At 34.6% G+C, this 27,710-nt stretch overlaps 1 protein-coding gene across 6 annotated transcripts in view; it reads left to right on the top strand.

The window, feature by feature from the left end:
* HACE1 (HECT domain and ankyrin repeat containing E3 ubiquitin protein ligase 1) overlaps positions 1-27,710 on the top strand; it is a 102,336-nt gene that overhangs the window by 17,124 nt on the left and 57,502 nt on the right. For 2 of the 6 annotated variants that reach the window (XM_037064950.1, XM_037064949.1), the window contains exons 5-8: positions 2,321-2,396; positions 10,503-10,634; positions 20,502-20,584; positions 27,516-27,612. In XM_037064950.1, coding sequence (XP_036920845.1) covers positions 2,321-2,396; positions 10,503-10,634; positions 20,502-20,584; positions 27,516-27,612 — 388 coding nt within the window. Of the gene's footprint in view, positions 1-2,320; positions 2,397-10,502; positions 10,635-20,501; positions 20,585-27,515; positions 27,613-27,710 lie in introns of those variants that run through there. The other 4 variants (XM_037064952.1, XM_037064951.1, XM_037064954.1 and 1 more) reach the window with 2 other exon arrangements.

The following is a 27,710-nucleotide window of genomic DNA, read 5'->3' as shown; positions in this document are numbered from 1 at the left end:
TAGAAGCTGTACTCATGTTAATACTATATGTAATACATATATAACACACTACACGTAATACATTGTTACACATACATTATTATGTGTTTTTATATATGTAATGATTTACTCAAGTACGTAGTAAATTGTTATGCCATGGAGTATATTTCCTAAATGCATATACATAAACTGGATATTATGTGCACACACAGGTAGGTGTATATGTGTGTATATACTTTGTTTCCAAAGCATGGATTTTCATTTCATAATTTAATGAAGGGGAAATTGAGATGAATATTGAGTAGTGACTAGTAATTGATCAGTCTGAGAAAAAACATTGTGAGCAAATTAAATGGGTAGGCAGTTCAAAAAGGGGCAAAGAACTTGAATAGGAATTTCTCCAAAGAAGATACACAAAAGGCTACTAAGCATGAAAAGGTTCTCAATATCATTATTCATTGGGGAAATTTCAAATCAAAACAATAATTAAATATTATTGTTTCATGAGTTCACTCAGTAAGGCTATTAAAAAAATAAATGTTGGTAAGGATGTGGAGCAATTGGAACTCTTGAGCACTGTTGGTGGGAATGTAAAATGGCACAGATGCTCTGAAAAACAGTTTGGTAATTCCTCAAAAAATTAAAAATAGAATTATCATATGATCCAACAGTCTCACTTCTGGGTGTATACCCGATAAAATTGAAAGCAGGGTCGTGAAGAAATATTTCTATACCCATGTTTATAGCTATTCACAATAGCTAAGATGAAAGTAACCTCCGTATCCACTGACAGATGAATGGGTGAGCAAAATGTGGTATATGCATACAGTGGAATATTACTCAGCCTTAGAAAAGAAAGGAAGGAAATTCTGACATATGTTAAGAAAGGGATAAATCTTAAGGATATTGTACAAAGTGAAATTAGGCCAGGCACAAAAAGACGAACAACCGTGTGATTCCCCTTTTATGAGGTACTTAGATAAACCCAAATTATAGAGACAGACAGTAGCGTGGTGGTTACAAGGGGGGCTAGGGGAGAGGGAATGGGGACCTATTATTTAATGGACTTCAGTTTTCAAGATGAAAATAGTTCTTGAGGTAGATGGTGGTGATGGTTATACAGTATGAATATACTTAATAGCACTGATCTTAAAAATGGTTAAGATGCTAAATTCTGGCTCTGGTCGGGTAGTTCAGTTGGTTAGAGTGTTGTCCCAGTATGCCTAAGTTGTGGGTTCAATCTGTGGTCAGGGCGTATACAAGAATCAACCAATGATCCTTGGCTGATGTGGCTCAGTGGACTGAGTGCTGGACTGTGAGCCAGAGTTGCTGATTCATTCCGTCGGGGCACATGCCTGGGTCCCCAATGAGGGACATATGAGAGGCAACCACAATATTGATGTTTTTCTCCCTCTTTTTCTCCTTCCTTTCCCCTCTCTATAAAAATAAATAAAACCTTAAAGAAAAAAAAAGAATCAACCACTGAAAGCATGCATAAATGGAACAACAAATCAATGTTTTTTTCTCTCTAAAAATCAGTAAAGTAAAATAAAGGTGCTAAATTTTATGTTATGTGTATTTTGCCACACCAAACATAATTTTAAAAAATGAAGTGGGTAGGAAGGTGCATTTTATTAATTTTATGTATATGTTTTTGTAATTCATGTTACGGTTTTTTTTTTTAGATTTTATTCATTTATTTTTAGACAGAGGGGAAGGGAGGGAGAAAGAGAGGGAGACAAACATCCATGTGTGGTTGCCTTTTGCATGTCCCCCACCAGAGACCTAGCCTACAAGTCATGCCTGTGCCCTTATCGAGAATCAAACCTGCCACACCTGGGTTCACAGGCGGGGGCTCAGGCCCTGAACCACACCAGGGCTTGGCTTTTTTTAATTTTAATTTTAATTTTTAGAGAGGGGGGAAGGAGGGAGAGAGGGAGAGAAACATCAAGGTGTGAGAGATACATCGATTAGTTGCCTCTCACAGGTCCCCAGCTAGTGACCTAACCCACAATCCAGGCATGTGCCTTGAGTGGGAATTGAACCTGTGACCTTTCAGTTTGCAGGCTGGTGCTCAGTCCACTGAGCCACACTAGCCAGAGCAAATCTTGGCATTTCAAGTGGTGAATTTGTCTCAATGACACAAAAATCTTATAGTGCTTTTCCTTTATCCTATTATCTTTGAGCCATGGAAACCGTTTGTGTATTATTTTAAATGTTACAGTGTTTATTTAAATATTGCAGATATAAATTGATACCATTAAATAATATTGAGTATAGTTAATATTTCAGCAAAATAATTGTCATTTTATCAGTTATTTATGACTGTGTCTCTTTTCAGGCAGAAGAAATGCATGAGTAAATTACTAGAATACAGTGCTGATGTCAACATTTGTAATAATGAAGGCCTTACAGCAGTAAGTGCTAAGAATTTCATGAGATTCTTAAAATACATTTTAGAAAATCATATTAAAAGTGACAGTAATGCAATGAATAATACATATGTTTCTGCAAGTTACTTGTTTGTGATAATTAAGAAGATACAGAATGACTTGAGATATAATTCTCAGCTTTATTAAGAGAAGCTATGGTTACCAAATTTCTCCTTTTTTCTCCTATTTCAATTTGTGACATTTCATTTGTTTTGAGGTCTCATTTTCTCAGCTTTTGTCGTTGACTTTCAAGAGACTTTTTAGGAGTATCTTTGCTAAGGTGTATGATGAGTTCATTATAGGAGAGCTGTTTTTCATTATGTCCTTTTAAATTTTCATATGTACATTATTGGAAAATTGTGTTGCTAGGCAGAAAGGGAAAAAAGGTAACAATGAATGACCACTCACCTGTATTTTCCGCACTCAGAGATAATCACTGTTAATATTTTGGCCTGTATTATTTCAGAAGAATATGTTTTATTAAAACTAATATTGTAATTCATTTTGCCAAGTTACTTTTTTTCCAAAGAAAAGTTTATTTTTAATTTTTTGTCCACATAGGCATTATGGGGAGATGGTATGGGATATTTCTGAAGAGATTGTTGAAATCAAAAATTTTAATTAAATTGTCAGTATTTAATAAAGCATTATTCATTTTAGAAGTAGAGATGAAATGGAATTTTGTGATTATTGAGAAATTATTCCGAAGTCATGACAGAAGATGTTAAGTTTTATTTATTAAATTTAACCAGCCTATGTGTGATGTATATGTATGATGATCTGTTAGTTAACTGGATGGTGGGACTCCTTTTATAATTAATAAGCTCAATCATGATTGTGTAGAATCCACAATTCCTGTGATAATTCAGATATTGTTATATATGTAACACCATCTACTTTATAAAGAAAAACTGTTTTGAATATCTTCTGGTTGCTTAGTGATATGCTAGGTATCTCAGAGGGTTATAAAACTATGTCACTGATATAGATCTATCCTTAGGGCACTATCTGGTATAGGCAAGATAAGATGTCCAATATTAATATAATTGTTTTATCACAAAAGGTTTTATCTGCTAATTTCTCTCCTTCCTGAACTTTAAGGGAAGTGAAGTAGAAAACTTTTAAAAGTCAAATTTTTATTTAAAAATAATTTATGCATATATTTAAAGAGTCATTTGGTTCTACTAGGCTTGTTATAGAAAAACAGTCTCTATTCTCTTTCTGCCTGGGATCAGCCTCAGTGTTCTCTCCTGTGACCCCAACTGGTGTGGTATGCTTGCTTCTCTTGGATACTGTTACCACCAAGGATGTTCCTGCCGTGTCCCAGACCACTGTGGTGGAATTAATTCAACAGTTGGGCTCATTGACCTCATTGGGTGAAGGAAGCTGAGATGCTGAAAATGGGCTTTGTTCTGAATTCAGCACAATTATAAAAATTATTCAATAGGAGTGATGGAATATCTATTTGGATTGTCACTAATATCATCTCCCAGCTGCTATCAAGGAACTCACTGCCTCTAAGAGAAAGTTCCATGACAGCAAATCTAAAAGAACATCAGTAAGAGACACTGAAGTCAGTGGTGACTGATTTCATTCAGGTGGCAAAGTCAAGGTGTACTTTTATCTATCTGTCTATCTGCATATTTATATTTATCTGTGTGTGTATTTTATCTGTCTCAGGAAATGGGCAGTGACTGCTAATGGGTACGTTTTCATTGATGATTGTACAACACTTGAATATTGTAAAAACCAACAGATTGTATACTTGAAATAGGTGAATTGTATGACATATTGTATGTCATTTTACCTCAAACTGATATACAAATATCTTATGATACCCTTGTCCCCCCAAAATAAACATTCTCTTTTTAAAAAAATATTTTATTTATTTACTTTTAGAGAGAGGGGAAGGGAAGGAGAAAGAGTGGGAGAGAAACATCAGTGTGTGGTTGCCTCTCATGTGTCCCCCACTGGGGACCTGGCCTGCAACCCATGCATATGCCCTGACTGGGAATCGAACCGGCAATCCTTTGCTTCACAGGCCCATGCTCAATCCACTGAGTTACACCAGCCAGGGCAAACATTCTCTTGATCTTCTTCCCAACTTCCAAAATTCTCGTTCCATAGTCAACTCCTTTCAAATATTTTTAATATATTTAAAAACTTTGTTTTCCTGTACCTGAATAGCATGCTAATATTTCTCCTTTTTGATTTTTTTTAATTCTAGGCATCAGCTATTGACTTTCTGGAAGATAAGATTATTGCTCTCATTTTTCAGTCCCTCTTCCTTATATTCCATCATGTACAAGCACATTTCCCTCATACCTTTACAAATATACTTGTAATTTTAGTGACATCATTTTTCAGTGTTTTAATTTTTGACTTTATTAAAACTATTCATAGTTAGGCTAAGTTTTCTCTAGTTACTTTTCTTACAATGCATTTTGTTTTTCATGTAGTTAATAATCACACTTAAAAATTGAGATAATTGTAGATTCATATGCAATTGTAAGAAATGATACAGAAAAAAATCACCTTTAGATTTTGCCCAGTTTCTCAATGGTCACATTTTATAGAACCATAGTATAATATAATATCATGACCAGGATATTGACATTCAGTCTAACTTAAAACTTTCCCCAGTTTTACTTGCACACAGTTTTACCTGTGTGTATGTATGTATATTAAGTTGTATACAGCTTTATTACACACCTACCTGTGTGGGTCCATGTGTCTATTACCGTAGTCAATATTCCAGACATTTCTAATTCTACAGAGATGCCTTGTGCTGCTCTTCTTTTCTGACCACACCTTTCTTCCCCTTAACCCACGTCCAATTCCTGGCAACCACTAATCTGCTTCAGTTCAAGAATAAATGTAATCATACCGTATGGAACCTTTTGGGATTGGCTTTTGTGTGCACATAAGATTCCCTGGAGATTGATTCAGATTTTTGTGTGTATAAATACTTGGTTCTTTTACTTCAGTGGCTAGTATTCCTTAGTATAGCTGTGCCACTGTGTAACCATCACCAGTTGAAGGACTTCTGGATTGTTTCCTGTTTGGAGCCGTTGTGAATAAAGATGCTATAAACAAACACTAGTGTATAGGCTTTTGTGAATATAAAAATTTTCATTTCTCTGGAATAAATGCCCAGAAATGCAGCTGTAGGGTTGTATGACAGTTTTATGTTTAATTTTTCAAATGAGCTGCCCAACTTTTTCAGAGTGGCTGTATCATTGTACAACCCCATCAGGAGTCTCGTTTTTCAGCATCCTTAGCAGCATTTGGTGTTTTACTGTTTTTTATTTTAGCTATTATTCTAGGTATATAGTGATACCTTTTGTGGTTTTAACTTGCATTTGCCTAATTGCTAATGTTGAATGTATTTTCCTGTGGCTTTTTTTACCATTTTTTCATCATTTTATTTGAAATGAAAGTTCATATCATTTGTCCCATTTAAAATTGGATTTTTAACTGTTGAATTGTGATAATTCTTTATATATTGAAGATACCAGTTCTTTGTCAAAGATTAATTTTTTACAAATATTTTCCCCAAATCTTTAGTTTGCCTTTTCAAACTCTTAACAAGGGTTTTTTATAGTGCAGAAGTTTTAAATTTTGATGATATCCAATATACAGTTTTTCCTTTTATGGTAAAGAACTCCGTCTAGCTGTAGATCCTGGAAATTTTCTCCTATCTTTTTTTGACAAGTTTTGTAATTGTACATTTTACATCTAAGTTGTATGAAATGTTTTGAACTCATATCAGTATAGGAGGTTACACTTAAGTCAAGGTTCATTTTTTTTTTTTTGCCTGTGAAGTCCAATTACTCGAACACTGCTAGTTGCAAAGGCTACCCATCCTGCGTGAAAGTGGTTTTGCGTATTTCCCAAGAGTCTGTTGGGCATATTCGTGTAGGCTCACTTTGGGGTCCTCAGCTCTGCTCCACTGGTGTGTGTGTCTGTCCTCTTGCTAATACCGCATTGTCTTGGTCATTGTAGCTGCATAGTAAGCCGTAATATCAGGTAGAGTAATTACTCCTACTTTTTTTGGTAAGATTGTGTTAGCTATTCTGATTCCTTTGTTTTTTTTTGTATACATTTTAGAATAAGCTTGTCTATGATAAAAAATCCTAGGAACTACATTAAACCTATAGATCAGTTTGGGGAGAGTTGACGTCTTTGCTATGTTGAATCTTCCCGTCTCTGAACTCAGCATATCTGGCTATTTAGTTAGGTCTTAGATTGCTGTCATCGGCACTTTGTACTCTTCAGCAACTCAGATCTTGTACATCTTTTAAGTGTATAGCTAAGTATTTCATTTTCTTTGGAGCAGTTGTAAATAGTATTACGATTTTAATTTTGGTTTCTGCATGTTTTCTGCATCATTTCTATAGTAGATTGAAATGAGTTTGCTTTTTCTGTTTTGATCATGTATCTTGAGAACTTGCTAAATTCACTTATGAGTTCTAGGAGATTCTGTAGATTCCATGGGATTTTTTTGTTATGTGCAAATACAGATTGTTTTCAGTTCCAATCTGTATGTCTTTTATTTCTGTTTCTTGCCTTATTGTAGCTTAAATTTTTTTTTCAAGTTTTCTAAGTACTTATTACTTTGTTAGCAAACTTTCTGAGGTTTCTCTAAGCTTTGTACCCTGTGTATTCAGCACCTTTCTCCTTCTCTCTCTCTCTCTTTTTTTTAAGGATTTTATTTATTTATTTTTAGAGAGAAGGGAAGGGAGGGAGAAAGGTAAAAGCATTGACCTGGGAGAGAAACATCAATTGGTTGCCTCTCACATGCCCTCAGGGGACCAGGCCTGCAACCCTGGCAAGTGCCCTGACCCAGAGTGGCAGGGGGTGACCTTTCCAAAGATGCTTATCCCACTGAGCCACTCCAGTCAGGACCAGTACCTTTCTTCTTGATTAGTTTTGAAGCAGTCTCTCCTGGAGACTGCTGTCCTCTCTAGGCCACATTGGTGGATTTCGAGGCCTGCTTTACGCTTTTTGGAATGTCACCATCGTCCTAGCGATTCCTTTTGTCTTTCTCTTGGGTTTTGGGTTCTTTATTATATAGGTTCTGTATCTGTATTTTCTAGTAACTGTTTTGTCACGTTGCTGGAGTACAATTTCTAGTAATTAACTGAGAAAGGATGTATAGGAGGCAAATTTGTTGGTAGTTAGCATGACCGAATATTACTTGAGTCTTTGAGTTTGTCTGACAGTTTAAGTGACAATGACATTCTAGGCTGGACATTGTTTTCCCTTAGGATTTTAGAAGCATTGCTTTGTTGTCTTCTGGCTTTCAGCTTTGAAGTTTGGTGCCATTTGATTATTATTGTTTTTATGAAACCTGTTTTTTTTTTTCTAGAAACTTAGAATTTACTTTGCTTTTAGAGTGCCAAAATTTCATAATTCTATGTCCTGGTTTGGAGTAATTTTTTTCCATTTGGCTGGATAATACTGACATTTTGTCAACCCAGAAACTCATGTAATGGGAGCTCATGAAAAATTTTCATAAATGATTTCTTTGATGATTTCCTCTCCTGTGTTTTCCCTACTCCTTTTTGAATTTCCGTTATTTGACTATTAGGCCTCTTGGCCTAGCCTTTTAATCTTCTTACCCTTTCTTTTGTTTTTCCTTTTCTCTGTCTTTTTGTGCTTTTTGGGAGACTTTTTCAATATTATCTGCCAAACCTTTAGAGTTTGCATGTGTGTAATCACATTATTAATTTTTGACAGATGTTTTGGAACTGTCCATTTAAAATTTTTTTTAATCATGTTCTTGTTTTAAGGACGTAGTCACCATGTTCTCTCTCTGAGAGTATTAAATCTAGTTTTTCCTTTTGAAGTTTTTTTCTTAAATAATCATGGTTCCTTTTTTATGTACTTTTTGCTTTTAGTTTATTTTGTATTTTGTCTTTTAGATTAGTTACACTTGTCAGATGTTTGGTGGGACAGGAAAAAGTTACTCGAAAGCTTTGAGTGAGTGAGGTTTGTTCCCTGTGGGCTTCGTCAGTGTAGTGCGATCTGCCTTTAGGATCCTCTCTGATGTCCTTTTCCTTAGGCATTTACTCTTGAACTGGTTAGCCTTCTGGGTGCTGGGTAGAGGCAAATGTTGTGGGATTTCAGTATTCAGCGTGTGATCTTGCACATCACCTTCCCTTTTCAGTGTGTTATTCTCGCCTCAGTGCCTAGTGTCCTTTACCTAGACATTTTTGTTTTTGAGCCTCTTGTGTTCTCTCAGATTAAGGAGGCGTGTTTCTTGGCCATACAGAGTAGGGAAGGGTTGAGGATCTAAGGGTCTAAATCTTATCAAATAATCTTTCAACTGATCTGGTTTTAGTCCCACATTCCCTTCTGCTTCAAGAGGTGATGACCGATGATTCTTAGGTCTTTGGGGAGTTCTGTGATAGGAATCGCCATCCTTGGCTTTCTCTACTGCTGGTTTAGGATTCAGCTTTTGGGTTTCACAACTCGAACAAAAGCTTCCAGTTTCTAAAATTGGTTGCTGTTGTATTCTTTTCTTTACCATATTGAGTTTATCCTTTAAGATGAAGTTCTCTTTACTGTCATTTTAGTGGTGTTTGGGGAAGAAATAGATCTGATGCATGTGTTCAAAATGCCATTTTAAAACAGAAGTTTTTGTGATACAGATATTTATATTTCAAAAGTTTATTTAGTATCAGCAAGAGGAAACTTTGATTAGCACCACAGAACATTTTATGACTTGAGTTACAAAGGAATACCACATTTTTTGCACTTGTAATCGACTTCCCTTTTTACACGTGTTGGCAAGAGGGAAAAAAAGCTAGCATATGGCTGAAAGATAAAATAACTAAATTCCATGGAAACCTTTAAAATGAAAGGGGAGGCTTATGTTGAAGGATCAGCTAACACATTTAGTAAACCTGTGTGTTTTTTTAAAAAAGATTTTATTTATTTATCTTTCGAGGGAAAGGGAAGGAGAGAAGGAGAGAAATATCAATGTATGGTTGCCTCTCGTTAGTCCACTGCTGGGAACTGGCCTGCAACCCAGGCATGTGCCCTGACTGGGAATCGAACTGTGATCGTGTGGTTCGCAGGCCCGTGCTCAATCCACTGAGCTACACCAGCCAGGGCAGTAAACCTGTGTTATTAACACTAGTTAATCAAAGTTATTTTTTTCTTTTGATGGTATATTTTTTCATATACAGACTGGAAACAACAAAATTTTACATATCTTTTTTCTTGCTGCCCAGGTTGATGTTTCCATAAAGTGGTTTTAAGTTCTATCTGCTCAGATTTTAAGTGTTTTGATTTGTTTAAAAAGGGTTGTTCATAGAAAAAATTACTTTGGACAGTGTACAGGTCTAGTGGAGACAGGTTACTTCACGACATCAGACAGTACAATCCATATCAGCCAGGTAGCTGGTTTCTGTAGACACCCTTTGCTGTCCTCACTGAAGGTGCCTCGTGTCTTGAGGTCGTTCATTCCTCTTGCCCATAGAAGTCGTATGTCTTGTCACTGAGTGCATGTCCTTAATCATCATGATATATTTTTTAATTGGAAAAAAGTCAAATGAAAAAGCGTGGTTTACATAGTCCAAAGTTTTAACATTGATTATCTTTGAGCGATAGACTTATTGGTGCTTGGTATTTTTTTATCCTCCCTATATATTTTATTATTTATACATACTTTACTTGTAAAATACAAAAAGTGAAGAATATGATACCTATTTTGCTAATTACTTTTTAACTTATGTTTGCTTCTGGGGAGAGAAAAATATGCAGAACCTTTTTTCAAGAGATAAGATATGCATAGAGTCCAGGATCATCTAAGAAGCAGAGTTTTTAATGATCCTAAGTTCTCACTTAACTACTTTGAGCCATAAAGTGCTTGATTTTGAAATACATGGTGATGTAACTAACATACATCTTGATGCATCTTTCCCCATATAAAAATTCTGGAAAAAATATTGGCTTACATTTTAATTTTAGTGTTTGGTGTGTGTATTATGCTCGCAGTTTGGGAAATAATAGCATTATTTATCTGCTGTTTTTATATGAAAAACTCTTGCATAAATGTTAAGTAATTAAATGGCCGCACAGATACACTGGCTGGCTGTGAATGGGCGGACGGAACTACTCCATGACCTGGTACAACATGTCAGTGACGTCGATGTTGAGGACGCAATGGGACAGACGGCGCTGCATGTGGCCTGCCAGAATGGTCACAAGACGGTAAATTCAGCTGTGAGAATTTTAAGTTGCATGTGTTTATTTTTTAAAACTTTGAATCTATGAAAAGATTTTTACTGTGCATAATTGGGAACATGAAGCATTATAGCAAAATCTTGTTGTTACGTTTTCTTTATCATAGACTTCAGATTTATATATTTTATGTAGAAAAAAGGAATAGAAAATAGTGCTTTAAATCTGTTTGAAATATTTGTAATTTGGATTTCAGTTTTATTTCTGATTTGTAGATTTTTAGTAGCTGATATATTAAAATTTTAATATATGTTCATATATAACTTTAACAATTATGTTTTGTTCTCACTTTTATCAACTAACTTGCGCATATTTTATTTGTTACTACTAAGCCTCAGTTATTGGGATTAAAAAGTAAAAAAGTGAATACCAACATTGCTTCAATTGGGTTATCCTATTTGCTGCCTTGGAATATGATACAAGGTCTAGAGTGACAGTTGTTTTCTTGCTGACTTCAGAGTTCTGAAATGAATGCATTTGTTCTTTAACCGAAATTTTCTGTTATTCCCATGTTCCAACAATTGGCTTTTAAAATTGCTTATAGTTTTCTCTCTCATTAGGACACTTTGCTGCCTTATGTAAAAGTTGTAAGCATAAGATTTTAGATGAATTTCTACTTTGCTATAATTTCCTGGTTACTTTCAGTTTTTTGGTCACATTTACTATTATTCATAATAGATTTTATGTATTTACTTTCTAATCATAACTATAACAACAACAAAGACTAACCCAAAACGAAAAGTCAGCACCAACAACTACAAAGATACAAAATTTGTTTTTATTTACTTTTTTTGTGTACTATCTGAGTGTTGTCTCTTTGTTGAGAGAATTCTTAGTGGAATCGTGGATAGCCATCTCTGCAAACACTTTTTCCCTTTGGATTCAGAGTGTAGGATCCTACATGATTAGATGCTTTATGTATGACCTCAGTTCACAGAATATCTCACTTCTTTAAGATAGTGAGGCTAAGGTTAGCATTGTCTTATGTTTAATAAGAGTTGAATAAAAAGAATATAGGATTGTTTTTTTTCTTCTAGGAATGAGTTCTGAACATCAGTGTTCATTTTAAGCTTTTTGTTTTTTTTATCATCTGAAAATGAACTCAATGTTTTCAAGGTATATTCCTTCTCATTATTTTTTACTTTCTCAGAGTCCACATTATTAAATTTTAAAAGTATTCCATATGAAAAAAAGTTTACCTCAAATATTCTAATTTTGAGTGGCCCAGGCTTTTAAGCAGCTCATTCTTATTAGAGAGTGAGTCCTGCTGGTAGCTCTCACAGAACAGAAAAGCACTTTGATATAAACACTGTTTTGCTACAACAGATAAGTGGAGTGTCATTTACTAAGATTGCAAAACCTATCTGTGTGCCCAGAAACTGGTGTAGGAAAAGCTGGAATTCAGATTAGAAGTGATCTACAAAGGCTAATTTTAGTTGCCTTGAATCAGTGAAGAAGCAAGAATTACATAGGAACTCTTGTTTCAAAACATGTGCATTACAGACTGCATTAGAAATTTAGAATTGCCTTCTGAAGTTATTGAAAGGTAGTTAGTATAAGTATAATATATTCCATATGGTTTGCAACCTAAAGCAGGTGTGGTAAAGTAAGGGAGAATTCCTCATAGCCAAACGCCTTTGAAGAATCGTATTCTCAGAAGATTTATAGGGAGCCTGACTTCACTGTGGTGATGAGTTTTACAGGGTGAGATTTAGCAGATATAGTAGAGGAGGAAGTGTACAAAAAAACCATGTTGACTTGGGGTCGATTGTATTAGTGAGTGACATTCCATTCTGTCATAGTTGATCAATTACGGTTATCTGCAAGGGTCATATACAGATAATGTTTAAAACTGACCATTTTCTGAATCATTGTATTCATCTTTAATCCTTTTTCAATTAGGGAAAGAAGGAATCTTGAAAAATTTGTACGTTTAAATTGTACCTCTAAAAATCTGTGTTGATAGGTGATATCTGTGCTGATACTACCCATGTTTCTTAATTTTCCATATATTTCTGGGCTGTGTCAGTAGATAAGCACACTCTTTTATCTTAAGTTAGATATGATTTATTGGGTTATGAGATATGACAATTTGTTATAGGATAGGGATTATTGATTTTTTAACCCCTTTTATATCTTTCCATATGCTGAATACTGAGTCTAAAATACTTTGTCAGGTATCATAGTGACTTATTTTAGGGGCAAGTGGAAATGGCCTTTTCATGGTCTTAAAGTAGCCAGTTCTTGCATAAAATCATTAGAAGGTATTCAAAACTGGTGTTGGTGTAGACATGGTTTTCAAGTTTTCAGTTTATGTTTAAGCTTAAAAGCTTGCGTATTGCTTATGTAATTTTTATAAAATGTAATATAAAACTTTAAAGAGGGAAAGAAGCTATTTAGAAAACATTTATAAAAACATCATTGTTTTTCAAATTAAAAAGATAGCTATGATAAAGAAATTCTCTGAAATTTACTGTCTAATCTAATGTTAAGGTAAGTAAGTCTCAAGGATGCATGATAACCCCTCCCCCACCTACTTTATTTATTTAAAATTGTGTTTTTGTCATTTGCAACTGCAATTATGTTTTAGCCAATATATTAAAAACATTTTTGCCTTTGAATTGATACTTCTAACAATTAAGTGCAGATTTTTACGGGTGGAGCATTCAGCCTTACAGAGTTGGAAATCAGGGGACTCATCCATGATCACACTGTTAGGAGTGAAGTTAGAATTAGAGACGACGCCTTATAATTGAAAGAATAACGAATTTGTAATTGAATACTATATTCTTGCTTTAATGACAAGAAATGCTTTCCAGATTTACATTACTTTTTTTAAAGTTAAAAGATTTGGTATGCTAATTTTTGTTATAACTAAGAAGTTGAGTGATTTTTGCTATGATTTCATATAGATACAAAATAAGCATTGTTATTTTAAACTACTATTCCTATTTATGAATGATCAGGTGAAAGAAATGATAACTCCTTAATAATGTAATTCTTTATAAATTTCCTTAGGTCAGTTATTATTAGCTGTACAATATTAAAATTATGACTTGTTTTTGGATATTGATTTTAACAAATAATTTCAGATTTTGATTATTCAACTGGCTTATTATATAATCTTTGACAACTTTTCTTTCCCTGCCTACTGATTATATAATTAAGAAAATTGTTGTAAACATGTTGGAAGACACTTAAAAGCGATAGTATGGGTGCTGTTAACAGGCATTATTAATATGGATAATGTGATTCTGCAAGGCAATGTAGAGAGCTCTAGCCAGATCCTTGATTCCTTTACTCTTATGCAGTAAGTTAGCTTAGTGTGTTATTTGAGTTTTAAACACATTTTTAGAAAGAGTAGTGAAACTTAACATTATTCTGCATAGGTGTAATTGACTTTGATTTTTTTGGCCATAAATTGAACTTACTTTTTGGTAACTTTTTTTTTGTAATTAGTTAAAATTTATTAATGTGTTGGATTGCCACAAATAGATACTTAATGTTTCCCTGGAATAACTTGGATTTAGAAACCCTAGAGAACTATCAGGTGGTTCAGTCTTAATTTATGTAAGTTAGAGTACACAGCAGGATTAGTTTATGGACAAGTTTCAGTTTGCTTATAAAATAAATTTTATTTTTATCAGAATAAATTTTATATTGCTAAATTTATATGCTGAATATGAAGCTTGGCAAACATATAAAATATTAGCTGGACTCTGCTTGGAGTAGATTTAAGCTCCTGAAACATAAAAGCAGTCCTTCGACACTGGTATTATAGACTATCTTTGATAGAATCGAGTGCATTTTTTTGCTGAAACTGTAGGCTTGTTAAGGAACGGTGCTCACTCCCCTCTGTTCAGTCAGCTCTCTTGATGTCTTTAGCCAGCTTCCAGGCTTTTCATCCAGAGATTATAGGACAGACATATTTAATTAAAAGCTTTGTGAAAACACTGATGGATTAGCCTTGAGGCACAAAAGATAGACTAACATTGTATATTTTTTGTATTTTTCGGTTTTGAGTAATTTTATTTATTCTAATGTTAGATTTCTCCTTTATCATTTTTGGGAAATGTGGGAAAAATAGAAAGTTCTTTTATTATTCTGGTTTTTCTCTTATGAATGGATAATATTGATTTTTTTTGCTAGATATTGCATGAGAGTTCAAAGGCTCTGTAGTTATATGTGGACAGACTTCTAGAGAAGACATACAAACCAGTCATGGATTAGTGAGTTGGCCATTTTTCTTAGTGCTTATTTGTGTATTGCCATTAAGTCACGTCATCAGAGTTTTTTCTAGTGTTTAGAACTTTTAAAATTTAATTAAATGTATTGGGGTGATATTGATTAATAAACAGAATTAATTTTAATGAAAGATAAAACAAAGATTTTGTTGTTTGGTCTTTCAGCATATGATAATACCATAATAGATTTTTACCTGTAGTTTTAATGTTGAGTATCTATTCCTTTTTACTTGGATCAGTGTTGTTTAGAGACTTGGCATTGATAAAGCAGAGCTGCCTTGGATTTCTTACTTTGTAATTTATCAGTATATCGGGCACAGGTGGTCTTCGTTAGTCACTGCCTTCAATTAAATGACTTTTGTGATTGACCCAAACATTAGCTTTGCACATTAGTTTTCTACTCAGGATATTGTTTTATCATTTGAAAGGTCATGAAATCTGTTGAAAATGTGTTGTTTCTTTACAAGGATTTTTTCAGCCCATATGAAAATCCCCTTTCAATGCTTTTTTCTTCAAGTTTCCTTCCCGGTACTTTCTTATTCTGTAAGAAAGAAGACCCCCATCCCCCACTGTAGATTGTCTAGAAATATGAGAATAATTATTTTTTAAGGGGAGGAGGGAATTTCAAATTCTGAATTATTTTAAAACCATATTTTGGTGATCTAAATGAGGCATATAAAATGATATTAGTTCAGTGTCATTCTTAAAATTGTGTTATGATAACTTGAAAAATAGAAGTAATCAACTATCAGCCACAATTATTTATGTTGGTATACTTTTATGTTTATAGTTACTAAATTATAAGCTGCTGAGCTTAATTTTTGCAAGTAAATGAGAAGCCATAAAATAAGATACAAAACAGTTTTCACAGAAGTATTTTGTATAGAGGTTTAAGGGTGAGAAATATGCTAAGACAAATGGAATTCCAATCTGTCATTCAAATTCTATCATTTTTTCTGGATAGGATTTATTACCATCTAGTGCACTAGATATTTTGTGTATTTCTTTTGTCTCCTGGTATTCCTTTTCTACTAGAATTTAAGCTTCATAAAGGCAGAGTTTTGTCCCTTTTGTTAGTTGATGTAAGCATCTAGAGTAGTCCCTAGCACATAATAGACTTTGAAATTTTTGTTGAATGATGGGAGGAATGGACTACTCATTTGCCGTATCATTTCAACCAATTTATTTCTGGCATTCTCTTTCCATTTCTGAGTATCATTGTTTTTTAACAAAATGGATTTTAGATGAGAGGGAGGGAGAGAGGAAGAGAGAGAGAGAGACAGACAGACATTGACTTACTGTTCCAGTTATTTATGCATTCATTGTTTATTTCTTGTGTGTGCCCTGACTGGGGATCCAACCTGCAAACCTGGCTTTTCAGGGTGAAGTTCTAACCATCTGAGCTGTCTGGCCAGGGCTCACTTTTTTTCTTTTGTACCTTTAAGTATAATGAATTGATAGTGCTGGTCCTTATAAAAATTTGTATCTGATTTATTGGTATTTGTTTATGAAAATCTTCGCTTTTGAGGATCCTCAGGGATCCTCAAGTAGTTGGATCCAGAATTTATTCTCTTCAATTATGTTTTTGCTGTATGCTTCTATATAGTTTAATATCTTTAAGTAGTATTGTTTCTCAAAATGCTTTTGTGTATTTGTTTTAATAAACACTCAGTTTAGTCCATCTGAGTTTTACTAGTTACAAAGTTATTTTACCCTTGTTGTACATATAAGTCATTTACATAGACTGGAAAATTTTTTTAAATGGCAATTTGGGTTTTTTGTGACTTTCTTGCTCCTTGTCCCATTATACCATCCAATTGATCATTGAATTATGTATTGGACTTTCTCTTCCTGTTTCAGAGCTTTTACAAAAAAAAGTGCAAAACCCCCCCCTTTTTTAAAGTTACAAAGATTGATGACTTTATGATCATTTCAGTGCTGTAAGGTGATTGTTTATTCTTCCCATTCAAATTCCTTTGTGTATTTTTTATCTTAACTCTGAGGGAAATGGGTTTTCTTCCTGTTTGTGATCAGGTAACATTTTATCTACAATCTATAAATAAAGCTTTTGAAAACTTACTACAACAATTTTTTTTAGTAGTTGACTATTTTGAGGATCTTAATTGGGATAATTTTGTTAAAACAAAAATAGAAAAATTTATAATGGAAAATAAAATGCTAGAATGAGCTATTTCCACGTGTTTTTCTCTTATAAAAACAGAAAGAATTTCTACTAACTGTAGAGTATTTCCTGTGTATAAGGATATGATAGGATCATATGATAGTTCATGTTGTAAATCCTGCTTTCTTGCTATGATTTGCCCTAAGTTTGTCTCACCACTTTGTTAAGAGAACAGTAGCAGAATATGGTAGTCTAATGGCTAAATTGTTTATATACTGTAAGCTCTACAGTATAAATAGAAATAGAGAAGTATTATAAAAAGTATATTGTTTTAGCATTACTTAAAAATGAAATGCGAATACCTGTCTAGGCATTTATTTAATAGGGAATTATTAGGTCATCTATGAGTAATGTAGCTTATGAGATACACCAAATTAGTCGTAATTAGTAACCCGGATTCAGACAAATCAGAATTCTTACTTAGGTAAATAGCATAGTGGTGATGGACATGGGCTTAGGTTTTGATTCCTGCTTCTCTGTTTATATGTGTGTTGGGGTGCACATTATTTGACCTCTTTGAGACTCAGCTTCTTGCTTATAAAAGCAGAGGGAATATTGACTTTCTCACAGGATATATTAAATGAAATGATAAATTCCTATTGCACAGTGTCCAGACACATGTTAAAGTTATTCATATTATTATATCATTACATAGTTTTGATAACTCTATAATTTTTATGAATGCATAATATATTTTGTTACTAATTATTTCAACCACTCTTTGGATTGCTTGGTTTTAATCACATACTAATATATATATATTTTTGATATATTTGCTTTCATCTCTCCTGAGCCTTTAAAAAAGTAATTTATTTATTTATTTTTAGAGAGGGGAAGGGAGGGAGAAAGAGGGAGAAAACATATGCGAGGGATGCATCACTTGGGAAACATCAATCGCCTCTTGCTAGCCCTCAACCAGGGACCTGGCCTACAACCTAGGCATGTGCCCTAACCAGGAATTGGCAACTTTTGGTTTCTCAGGACGACATCCCACCCACTGAGCCACACTGGTCAGGGCTTTCCTGAGCCTTTTGAGAGATAATTTATTGTCTGTCATTTCTGTAACAGTTAGTAAACATTATTGCTGCTGTCCCTCTCCTATTTTGGTACCATACAGAGCTTCTAGATCAGAAATCAAAAAGGGGAAAGCCATGATGAAAATGTTCAATTTGGTCTTATAAAATGACCCAAATGCTTAATTTTTTTCTCTTTAAACAGAAAGCTGTACTAGAACACATGTGCTCAGTTTAAAGGTGATAATAAAGTTTTATGTAATATTTCTATTATATTACATAGATTATATAGATTTTAGAGTTCCTCTTGGAATAGAACACATGAATAGTGTATCAAAATATTTTATTAAAACCTTTGTAATAAAAAATAATAGCCCCTTTACCCATCATTCTTCTCTGTCAAGTCATGATCACCAGGCAACAATATTCAATTCTTCTTGCTTTTCTGATAATATCTATTTCCAAATAACATGCTTCTGCTGCTTTTCTCAGCTCATAACTTGTAGATAGCACCAAATCAGTTCTTGTTATGGTGTGTGAGAATTTAACTAATTTAAATCCTCTTCTCATACCCTCTCCCCCCATTTCTAAAACTAATTACACCACAAGTTTTGCTTAGATAATACTAGTTGTTTATATACTTAGGTAAATATTGTTTACTGCTGAGTAAAGTCTATTTCATGTCTGCCAGCCTAGAACCTCCCTGTTCACTTTGTCCAGAGAATAAACCTTCCTCCTGGGACAGTGTAAGGTGCATTAGTAGCTAACTGTATGGGCCAGGGAGCAGGGGTTCTGGGAGAAGACGCAACTGTTTGTTTTATAGGCTTTCAAGTCCTCCTGCTCTTAGCTATGTGTCACTGTTCCTATGTTCCAAAGTTCTTGGTAGTATTGGCTACTGTGTTTTTTGTGTTCTGTAGCAAGCACTGATGATTTGTTTTTGGAATCCCTGTTTATAGGCACTTAGACTTTAGTTTTCTTTGATCTGCTAACTCAGTTACTGTTTCTCTACTTGCTTGCCATGTTCCCAAACTGATTGACTTATCTAGTATGCTGTGGTATTCCTTCCTGTTCTTCCTTGTGAGTTTTTATGGTATGATTATTTTATTGCTGTTGCACCAGGTTTTAGAACAGAGAGAAAAATGAACATGTGTGTTCAGTGCAGAAAAAATATTAAACAGTCTGATTCCCAAAACTTAAGTTTTACACATTTTCTTTTTCAGGAGAAATTAAAATGAGGGTCATAGGACTAAAACCAGAAAAGATTATCCTTCTCACAGTTTTCAGGCAAGCCTTGCTCAAGCCCTAAACATCGGATATGTATTCTTAAGATTTTATATTAGCTTACTTTTTTGTTAGTAATTGACGGTTGCAGAAGGAAAGCTTAGGGGACATGAGAAAACAGGAATGATGGTCAGAAAAACTGAGTCAGTTTTGGCTGCTGTTAATAGCAAAAGTGTTCTTAACTTTTTAACATTTTGTACTTTAACAATTATGCTCTTTGACTTTGAGAGAGTTATAGCTGTGACACATGTCTTTTTCTTTTTAGAGGCAAAAAATCTGTATTTTAAATTCAAATATTTAGATCAGTACCATTCAATTTACTAGCCATGCATAGCTGTTTAAACTTAGATTAAATGTAAAATTAAATTAAATTCTTTATTTGTGCCAGCCAAATTTTTTAAAACATTTTTTAAAAGATTTTATTTATTTATTTTTAGAGAGAGGGGGAGGGAGAAAGAGAGAGAAACATCAGTGTGTGGTTCCCTCTTGCGTACATCTGACTGGGTACCTGGTCTACAACTCAGGCATGTGTCCTGACTGGGAATTGAACCAGTGTGCCTTTGGCTGGTAGGCTGGTGCTAAATCCACTGAGCCACTCCAGCCAGGGCGCCAAATTTTTTTTTTAATTAAGGCTACTTAAAAAAAAAAGTCCTCACCTGAGGATATGTTTATTGAATTGTGGGGAGGGGTGGAGAGAAACATCAGTGTGAGAGCGAAACATCAGTTTCCTCCTGTACTCACCCTGACCGACCAGAAATGAAACCAGCAATCTTTCGGTGTATAGGACAATGTACCAACAAACTGACGCACCCGGCCAGGGATGTACTAGCCAAATTTAATTTCTTTGGTAGCTCTCTGTGCCAACTTCTTAGAGCCTTCCCAGTTTAACACAGTTTATATTACATTGATAATTTCTCATATATTGTATAGTGCCTGAGAAACTCAGAGAGCTTACTGAAAGTTGAATTTGTCCAGCCATCCTAATTGTCATGTTCCTACTCAATCCTTAGAGCTTCAAGTTGTGGCAAGAACTTTCCTTGAATGGATAAAAATTGTGATAATTTTGTCTTTGTTTGACTTTTCTGACTTTATTTTTAATTGTTTCTTTTCTCCCCAGACAGTGCAATGCTTGCTAGACAGTGGTGCTGATATTAACAGGCCAAATGTGTCAGGAGCCACTCCATTGTACTTTGCTTGCAGGTATCATATTTTATATTTCCAGATACTGTCATTAAAGAATGTTGTGTATGAGCTGTATTTCCAGGCACCAACATTTTCTAAGGTATTTTCTAAGGCTCTCTTGTTTCCTCATTAATACTGAGCTGTCTTTTAAAATATAGTATATAGCATTATAGTTGTTACTTAACTGCATGAGGAAAAGTATTTTTTATTATATTGTCTTTATATGGTATAAATGGAGCTTTTGATTTATTTGATGATTAAATTTTAGATTAATTACTTATTAAGTAATAAGAGAACACATAATACAGTAATTTCCATAGTTTTAACTTTTTTAAGTACCAGGTCAGTTCCAGTGAGATAAGATGTTAAAGTATGTCTTGGTCCAGAGTCAAGTCATGTCTTTGCTTTCTCTGGATTTGTTTTTTGTTTTTTTTGTTTTTTGTTTTAGATTTTATTTATTTATCTTTAGAGAGAAGGAGAGAAATATCAATGTATGGTTGCCTCTCATGGATCCCCTGCTGGGAACTGGCCTGCAACCCAGGCATGTGCCCTGACTGGGAATTGAACCGCGATCGTGTGGTTCGCAGTCCCGTGCTCAATCCACTGAGCTACACCAGCCAGGGCTGGATTTGTAACTGAAAAAAAAAAAAAGTTAAATTATGCATTAAGTTATTTTTGCACTTTGTCCTGGTTAATTTTCTTAAAGTGTACATTTGTTCATTGATTCATTTATGTAATATGCAAACATTTAGGTAGCATTCATTGTTTACAATCCATTATTATAGGCATTAGTGATACAGTAATAAATATACCCCAGTTCTTGTGGAGGTAACAATATAATAATTATAAACATACACCCTCGCACACATAGATATACACACGCACGCACAATGTTGTGTAAATATAGTTTGCAGTTAGCAACAGTTCACAATACACTAGTGATTCTTCTCTTCAGTTTAGAGTATATGAATTATAATAATTTAGTTAGGCTCTTGAATTCATATATACAGCTTTTCCGAAAGCTGTTCTTTTTCTTTATCCTTTTTCCTGTTCTATATCATTTTATTGGAGATTTTAGACTGAAATACCTAGTTTTCTTCTTGTTTAGCGTCTCTTTAGGAATTCTGATGCAAATCACCATCGGACAACCTTGAGTTAGAATGCAAGGACTTTGGAGTTGTAGACTTTAGATCTTATCTAAATTCAGTTATTTTCTAAAATTATTATTTGGTTGCTTGACTAGAAAACTAGTTTTTTCCATAGTATCCTGAATTTATAAATAATATTTGATTCTGTGAAATTATATCCCATCCTGAGGGGTTATCTCTAGATAAGACCTTCCTTTGAAGCTTTAGATTTGAACATCCACCTGATTTATACCATAGCTTGCGAGTCTCCTGGAATATTGATGTTAACTTTTCAAACACGTGTCCCAAACACAGCTTTCTGATTTTCCTTTTCAAACCTTCAGTTTTTCCCATCTCAGTCATTGGAACCTATATCCTTCCAGTTTAAACCAGAAACTGGATCATTGTTTTTTACTTCTCTTTGTATTTCTCTGGCCTTTAACTTGGAAATGATTAGTCAATTCTGTAAATTCCACTTTCAGAATATATTCTGAATCTCTCTGTTCTCTCTGACTCACTGAAACCGCTTGGTTAAAGCTGTTACCGCTCTCTAGAGTACTTCAGTAGTCTCTTAACTGGCCCTCCTGATTCCTCTGCTTTCCGTCCATCCGTTCTTTTCTCAGCCGCCAAAGCGATCTTTTTAAAAAATGAATTGGTCTTGTTCCCTTGTGTTTAAACCTTGTATTTAAAACTTTTTTGTGCCTCTTTGTTGCATTTAATATAAAATCCAAACTCTGCACTCACCTGTGAGACCTGTGTGGTCGAACTCTGGCTTGGCTCGCTGTTCTTCAGCCACATTGGTTGTCTTTGAGTTCCCCCAACACAGCCGCCTCTTTCCATCAGGCTTTTCTACATGTTGTTTGTTTTGCCTGAAATGTGCTTCCCTAGGCTTTTTATGTGGCTGACTCCTTGCCTCTCCCCACATTTTCTTTTTTATTATTTTAAAGATTTTATATGTTTTTAGAGAGAGGGGATGGGGGGAGAAAGAGAGGGGCAGAAACATCAATGTGTGGTCTTGTGGGCTCCCAGCCAGGAACCTGGCCCAAAACCCAGGCTTGTGCCCTAACTGGGAATCAAACTGGCAACCCTTTGGTTCCCAGGCAGGCTCTCAATACACTGAACCACATCAGCCAGGGCCTCTCCCCACATTTTCTATTATAGCATTATGAGCAATTACAAAGTATTTCACAGTACTTTATATTTTGTAATTGTTTATTTACTTGTTTATAGTGTGTCTCCCCTACTAGACCAAAAGCTCAGTGAAAGCAATAATTTTATTTTATTCACTACAGTCAATGTGCAGTACAGTGCTTTCTGCTGAAATGCGTAATAGACGTTTTTGAATGAATCAGTCACTATAACTACATGTTTGAGAAACATTTTCTATAAAATAATGCCATATATAATAGAAAAATATAAGTATAGTACTGTACAGAACTGGTATTTTCATATAGTTAGTCTAAGCATAGGGATATGGTAAAAAAAAAACCTTCAGAAGTATTTTCTGCTGGTATTATAGTCCCATCATTAAGTTTTTAAAAAAATTGATTTTAGAGAGAGAGAGTTAAGGAGAGTGAGAGAGAGAAAAACATTGATTTGTTATTCCACTTATTTATGCATTCATTGATTGATTCTTGTATGTGCCGACCAGGGATCACACCAGCAACCTTGGCGTATCAGGATGACACTGTAACCAACTAAGCTTCCTGGCCAGGACCCCATCATTAATATTTAATTTAGCAAACATTGGATCTCTTTGAACAAAGATGGTTAAGCGAATTTGATTAAAATTGAAACTGGAAAATGAATTGTATTAGAGCAGGACAATAGATATGGAATATGGTTCATTTATAAGCAGTCGTTTAATAGTATTTTTGTTTTCTAGGTATTCTTATATATTAAAGATATAGTTATTATCTGTATGTGGTCTCTGATAAACAAAAGGGAAAGGAATGTGGGAATTAAAACAGCTTGACCCTGCAGACAAATTATAGGGCTTGAAGATTAAAAAGTTAAATTTAACGCAAGATTTTACTGGTTAAGATATATTATCATGTATCTTATTTAAGAATCAACTATCAAAACTTTTTTTTATTTTGAATTAAATTTAAAAAGTATTGAGATGTATAGGAGAAAGCATTTAAGTTTTGGAAGCAGCCCAAAGCTTTGAAAATTTAGTCAAGTTTCTTGACCTCTGAAGCATTGTTTGTGAAATGGAAATGCTTATATATGTCCTGTGAGGCAACAGAGTTAAATAAATTGGGTTTAAACAGCCCATAGACTGAAAATTGTAAACATATAGAATAGGGAAGGACCATTGGAAAAATACAGTGTCTTTGTTTCATAAGCATTCCCTAAAAATATTGTACTTTATGCCAAGTTTTCAAATCATGTTGCTGAAAGAGCTTGAAGTTAGAAGACTGAAAGTGCTTGAGAAATCAGAAGTGTGTTAGGTGCACTACAGGTTTCTTGATAGTTTAATCTTTGCTAACCTCTTACTTTCCCCCAAATACATTGGCATATTCTTGATGGGGATAGATCTCAATCAGTATAAAAAAGTAAGTTGTAGGTCCTTGCCTTTCATGACTTTGAATACTTCTCTCCAGCCCCTTCTTGCCTTCAAGGTTTCTTTCAAGAAATCAGATGATAATTTTATGGGAACTCCTTTGTAGGTAACTTTCTCCTTTTCTCTTGCTGCTTTTAAGATGCACTTCTTATCTTTGATTTTGGCTAGTATAATTATGATGTGCCTTGGTGTGTTCCTCTTTGGATCCAACTTCTTTGGGACTCTCTGAGCTTCCTGGACTTCCTGGAAGTGTATTTCCTTTGTCAGATTTGGGATGTTCTCCTTCGTTATTTTTTCAAATACATTTTCAATTTCTTGGTCTTTCTCTTCTCCTTCTGGCACCCCTATGATTCAGATGTTGGAACGTTTAAAGATGTCTTAGAGGTTCCTAATCCTCTCCTCATTTTTTTTTTTTGAGTTCTTGTTTCTTCATTCTGTTCTGGTTGAATGTTTCTTTCTCTCTTCTGGTCCAAACCATTGATTTTAGTCCTGGTTTCTTTCCTGTCACTGTTTGTTCCTTGTAGATTATTTCACATAATGCAACCTTCATTGCTGCCTGGGTCTTTTTTATGCTGTTGAAGTACCCAGTGAGTTCCTGGAGCATCCTGATAACCAGTGTTTTGAACTGTGCATGTGATAGGTTGGCTATCTCTTTATTGCTTAGTTACATTTTTTCTGGAGCTTTGATCTGTTCTTTCATTTGGGCCATATCTTTTTTGTCTCGGGGTGCCTGTTACAAATAAGGGGCAGAGGCTTAGGTGTTTACCAGGGCAGGGCAACCCACGTTGCTGCGTTGCAACGCTGCATGTGGAGGAGGGGTCCTAGAGGGAACAGTGCCACTTGCTCTGCTCTATGCTGGCTTTCATTAACTTCCCCCGCTTCCCACAAGCAAGTTGGGCTCTTCAGGTGCTGATTCCCGGGTGGGTGGGCTTGTGTACCTTCTAGGACCCTGTGGGTGTCTCCAGCGCACTCTCCTGTGAGGGTGGGAGTTTCTCCTGCTGCCACCTCAACCCCCACGGGTGTTTTTAGTCAGAGGCTTTGAAGCTTTATTTCCCTGCGCTGGAGCCTTGGGTTGCCATGTCTCTCACTCCCCAGTTGTTTCTCCCGGTTTACCTGCATGCAAATGTGGCATCACCCAGTCCAACAGCCACCGCCTTGCTGCAAGCCCTCTCCACCCAGCTGCCTGTCCCCTCCCCTCCTACTGGTCTGGATGAATGTGTCTTCTTTAACTCCTTGGTTATTGGAATTCCATACAGTTTGATTTTCTGTTCTGCTTGTTTTTTGTTTTTAAATTTGTTGTTGTTCTTCTTTTGGTTGTGTGAGAAGGCACAGTGTATCTACCTATACCTCCATCTTGGCCAGAAGTCCTATTTTGAGACTTTTTACAAGCTGCATATATTGAATAGTGTCTCATTTGTATATAGTGATCTGTGTTCATACTATGTGATTCCCCCGTTAGTGTTCTCAAAGCATACTTTCCCTTTGCACCTGATACCATACTTTCATGAGTACTAAATTGTTTATTGTTTGAGGTAAACCATATCTTTATTCATCTTGGTAGAGCAATATGATATCAGTGAAAGATTTTGACATCAGAGTGATCTAGATTTAAATTCTGCTGTGCTATGTAACTATTGGGTTTGAGCAACTCCATTGTGTTATGGTTTTCTCAAATGAAAAATGGAGTGAATGCTTATTTTATAACAATGTTAGGATTAAATCAGACTTTGTACAAAGAACTGAATATTATGCTTGTCATCTATAGATCCTCAAATAAATTAAGATTCAAATATCTTTTGTAATTTTCTGTAATGTAGCATCTTTTTAAATGCTATTTGTCAAGTGAATCTAAAGTTAAAACCTGTAATATATTTCACCAATTGTATTGAGTATATATTATAAACCAACTACCATGTTTAGTTCTATGGAACAAGTGTATTGTCAAAAAGTTTATAGTTCAATTGGAAAGATTGCACACATGAATATTTAAATCCATAGTTTCTTAATTTGCTTTTTCTGGAGTAAATTAGATATAGTTCACTTAAAAATTTTAATTTTGTATTGATTTCGTGTGTACAGCTTAGTGTTTTAGAAATTATTCTTAAGTTAGTTTGGGCCTATTATTATTTGTATTAAGGAAGGTAATCAGTGTTACATAAAACATCAAGATAGTGATATAACTATTATCTGCCACAAAATTTATAGTAGGATCCTGTTTTTTAATCTTTAATTCCAATTGGTTATAAATTATACTTTCCACAGTGTCATTTTGTAAAAAAGGAATAAGTAGGTTTTTTTAAGGTTCAGAGAAATCTGTGTAGTCTTTCTTTTTGTGAAATAGCATTTCTTTTCAGGTAATGGTATTGTGCAAAGACTACTGGTCTAGAAAACCAGAGCTTTGAGTTCTAGTTTTACCCGTGTTTGAGGTAGTAACTTTTCTCATCTACAAAGTAAATTTTTTTATCAGATACTCTTTCAAACTGTATGACTTCCTTGGGTATTTCATAAAATTAGCTTAAAACTTTAATGTCCCTGAATTGTTCATTTGTTTTTTATTTCCTGTATTTAAGATCAGATTATCTCATTTAAAGCTACCCCCAAATAAACTGCCTCCTAGCTGAAAGAATTGTTTCTAATTTTGTTCCTGTTAGAAAGAGAGTAGTAATTGGAGAGAATGGGGGATGTGGATAAAAGAGTTATCCATTCTAGGTCAGATCGAATAGCTGTCAGCAGAAGTCAAACAAAGTGGGTTGATAAAATGAATATTGGAAGCTACGTGGTATTTTTGGCTAACCAACCCTAACCCTTCCCCCATTCTCTTACTTTGATATTTCTTTTCATTTTACTTTTTTCCAAATATTTAAGTGCCATAAAATATGCTTTTATTTTGAGTAATGAGGTCTTTTAGATTTGCATGGTAGGAAGAAATTCTGGTTAGAGCTAAGAAGGAAGTGACTGGAAGAAAAAAATAAAGCATCAGCCTAAGTAGCAGCTACTTACTTCAAAAATGTTATGATTTATTGGAAGTAATGTATTCCAAGTTCAAGTGTAAGATTTAATAAGTCATTTTCTTATCTACAGTGAAAGTACAACTTAACATTGCGAATGTTTTCCTGATTGTTGAGGATGTAGTTCAGATCTTTCCCTCACTTTTTAAAAATTGTTCATCCTCTGTTCATTCATATTAACTGTCCATTCATGGAAAATAACTTGAAATTAAAGTGATTATTTTTAAAATTTTGTTCTCTTTCTGTAGTCATGGTCAGAGAGACACAGCACAGATTCTTCTATTACGAGGAGCCAAATACCTGCCGGATAAAAATGGTGTAACCCCTCTGGATTTGTGTGTGCAGGTGTGTTGTTACTGTGTATTCTTAGGCCCTTCCTTCACCATGGAGACAGACTGGTAAAATCACTTTTCTTCTCAAGTGAGAGGTTGGGTCCAAAGATT

The sequence above is a fragment of the Sturnira hondurensis genome, unplaced genomic scaffold (assembly GCF_014824575.4).
Source record: "Sturnira hondurensis isolate 20B ecotype Veracruz unplaced genomic scaffold, ASM1482457v3 Scaffold0015596, whole genome shotgun sequence".
NCBI classification, from domain to species: domain Eukaryota; kingdom Metazoa; phylum Chordata; class Mammalia; order Chiroptera; family Phyllostomidae; genus Sturnira; species Sturnira hondurensis.
Note: the sequence above shows the minus strand (reverse complement) of the source record. Positions and strands in the feature narration are given on the sequence as shown.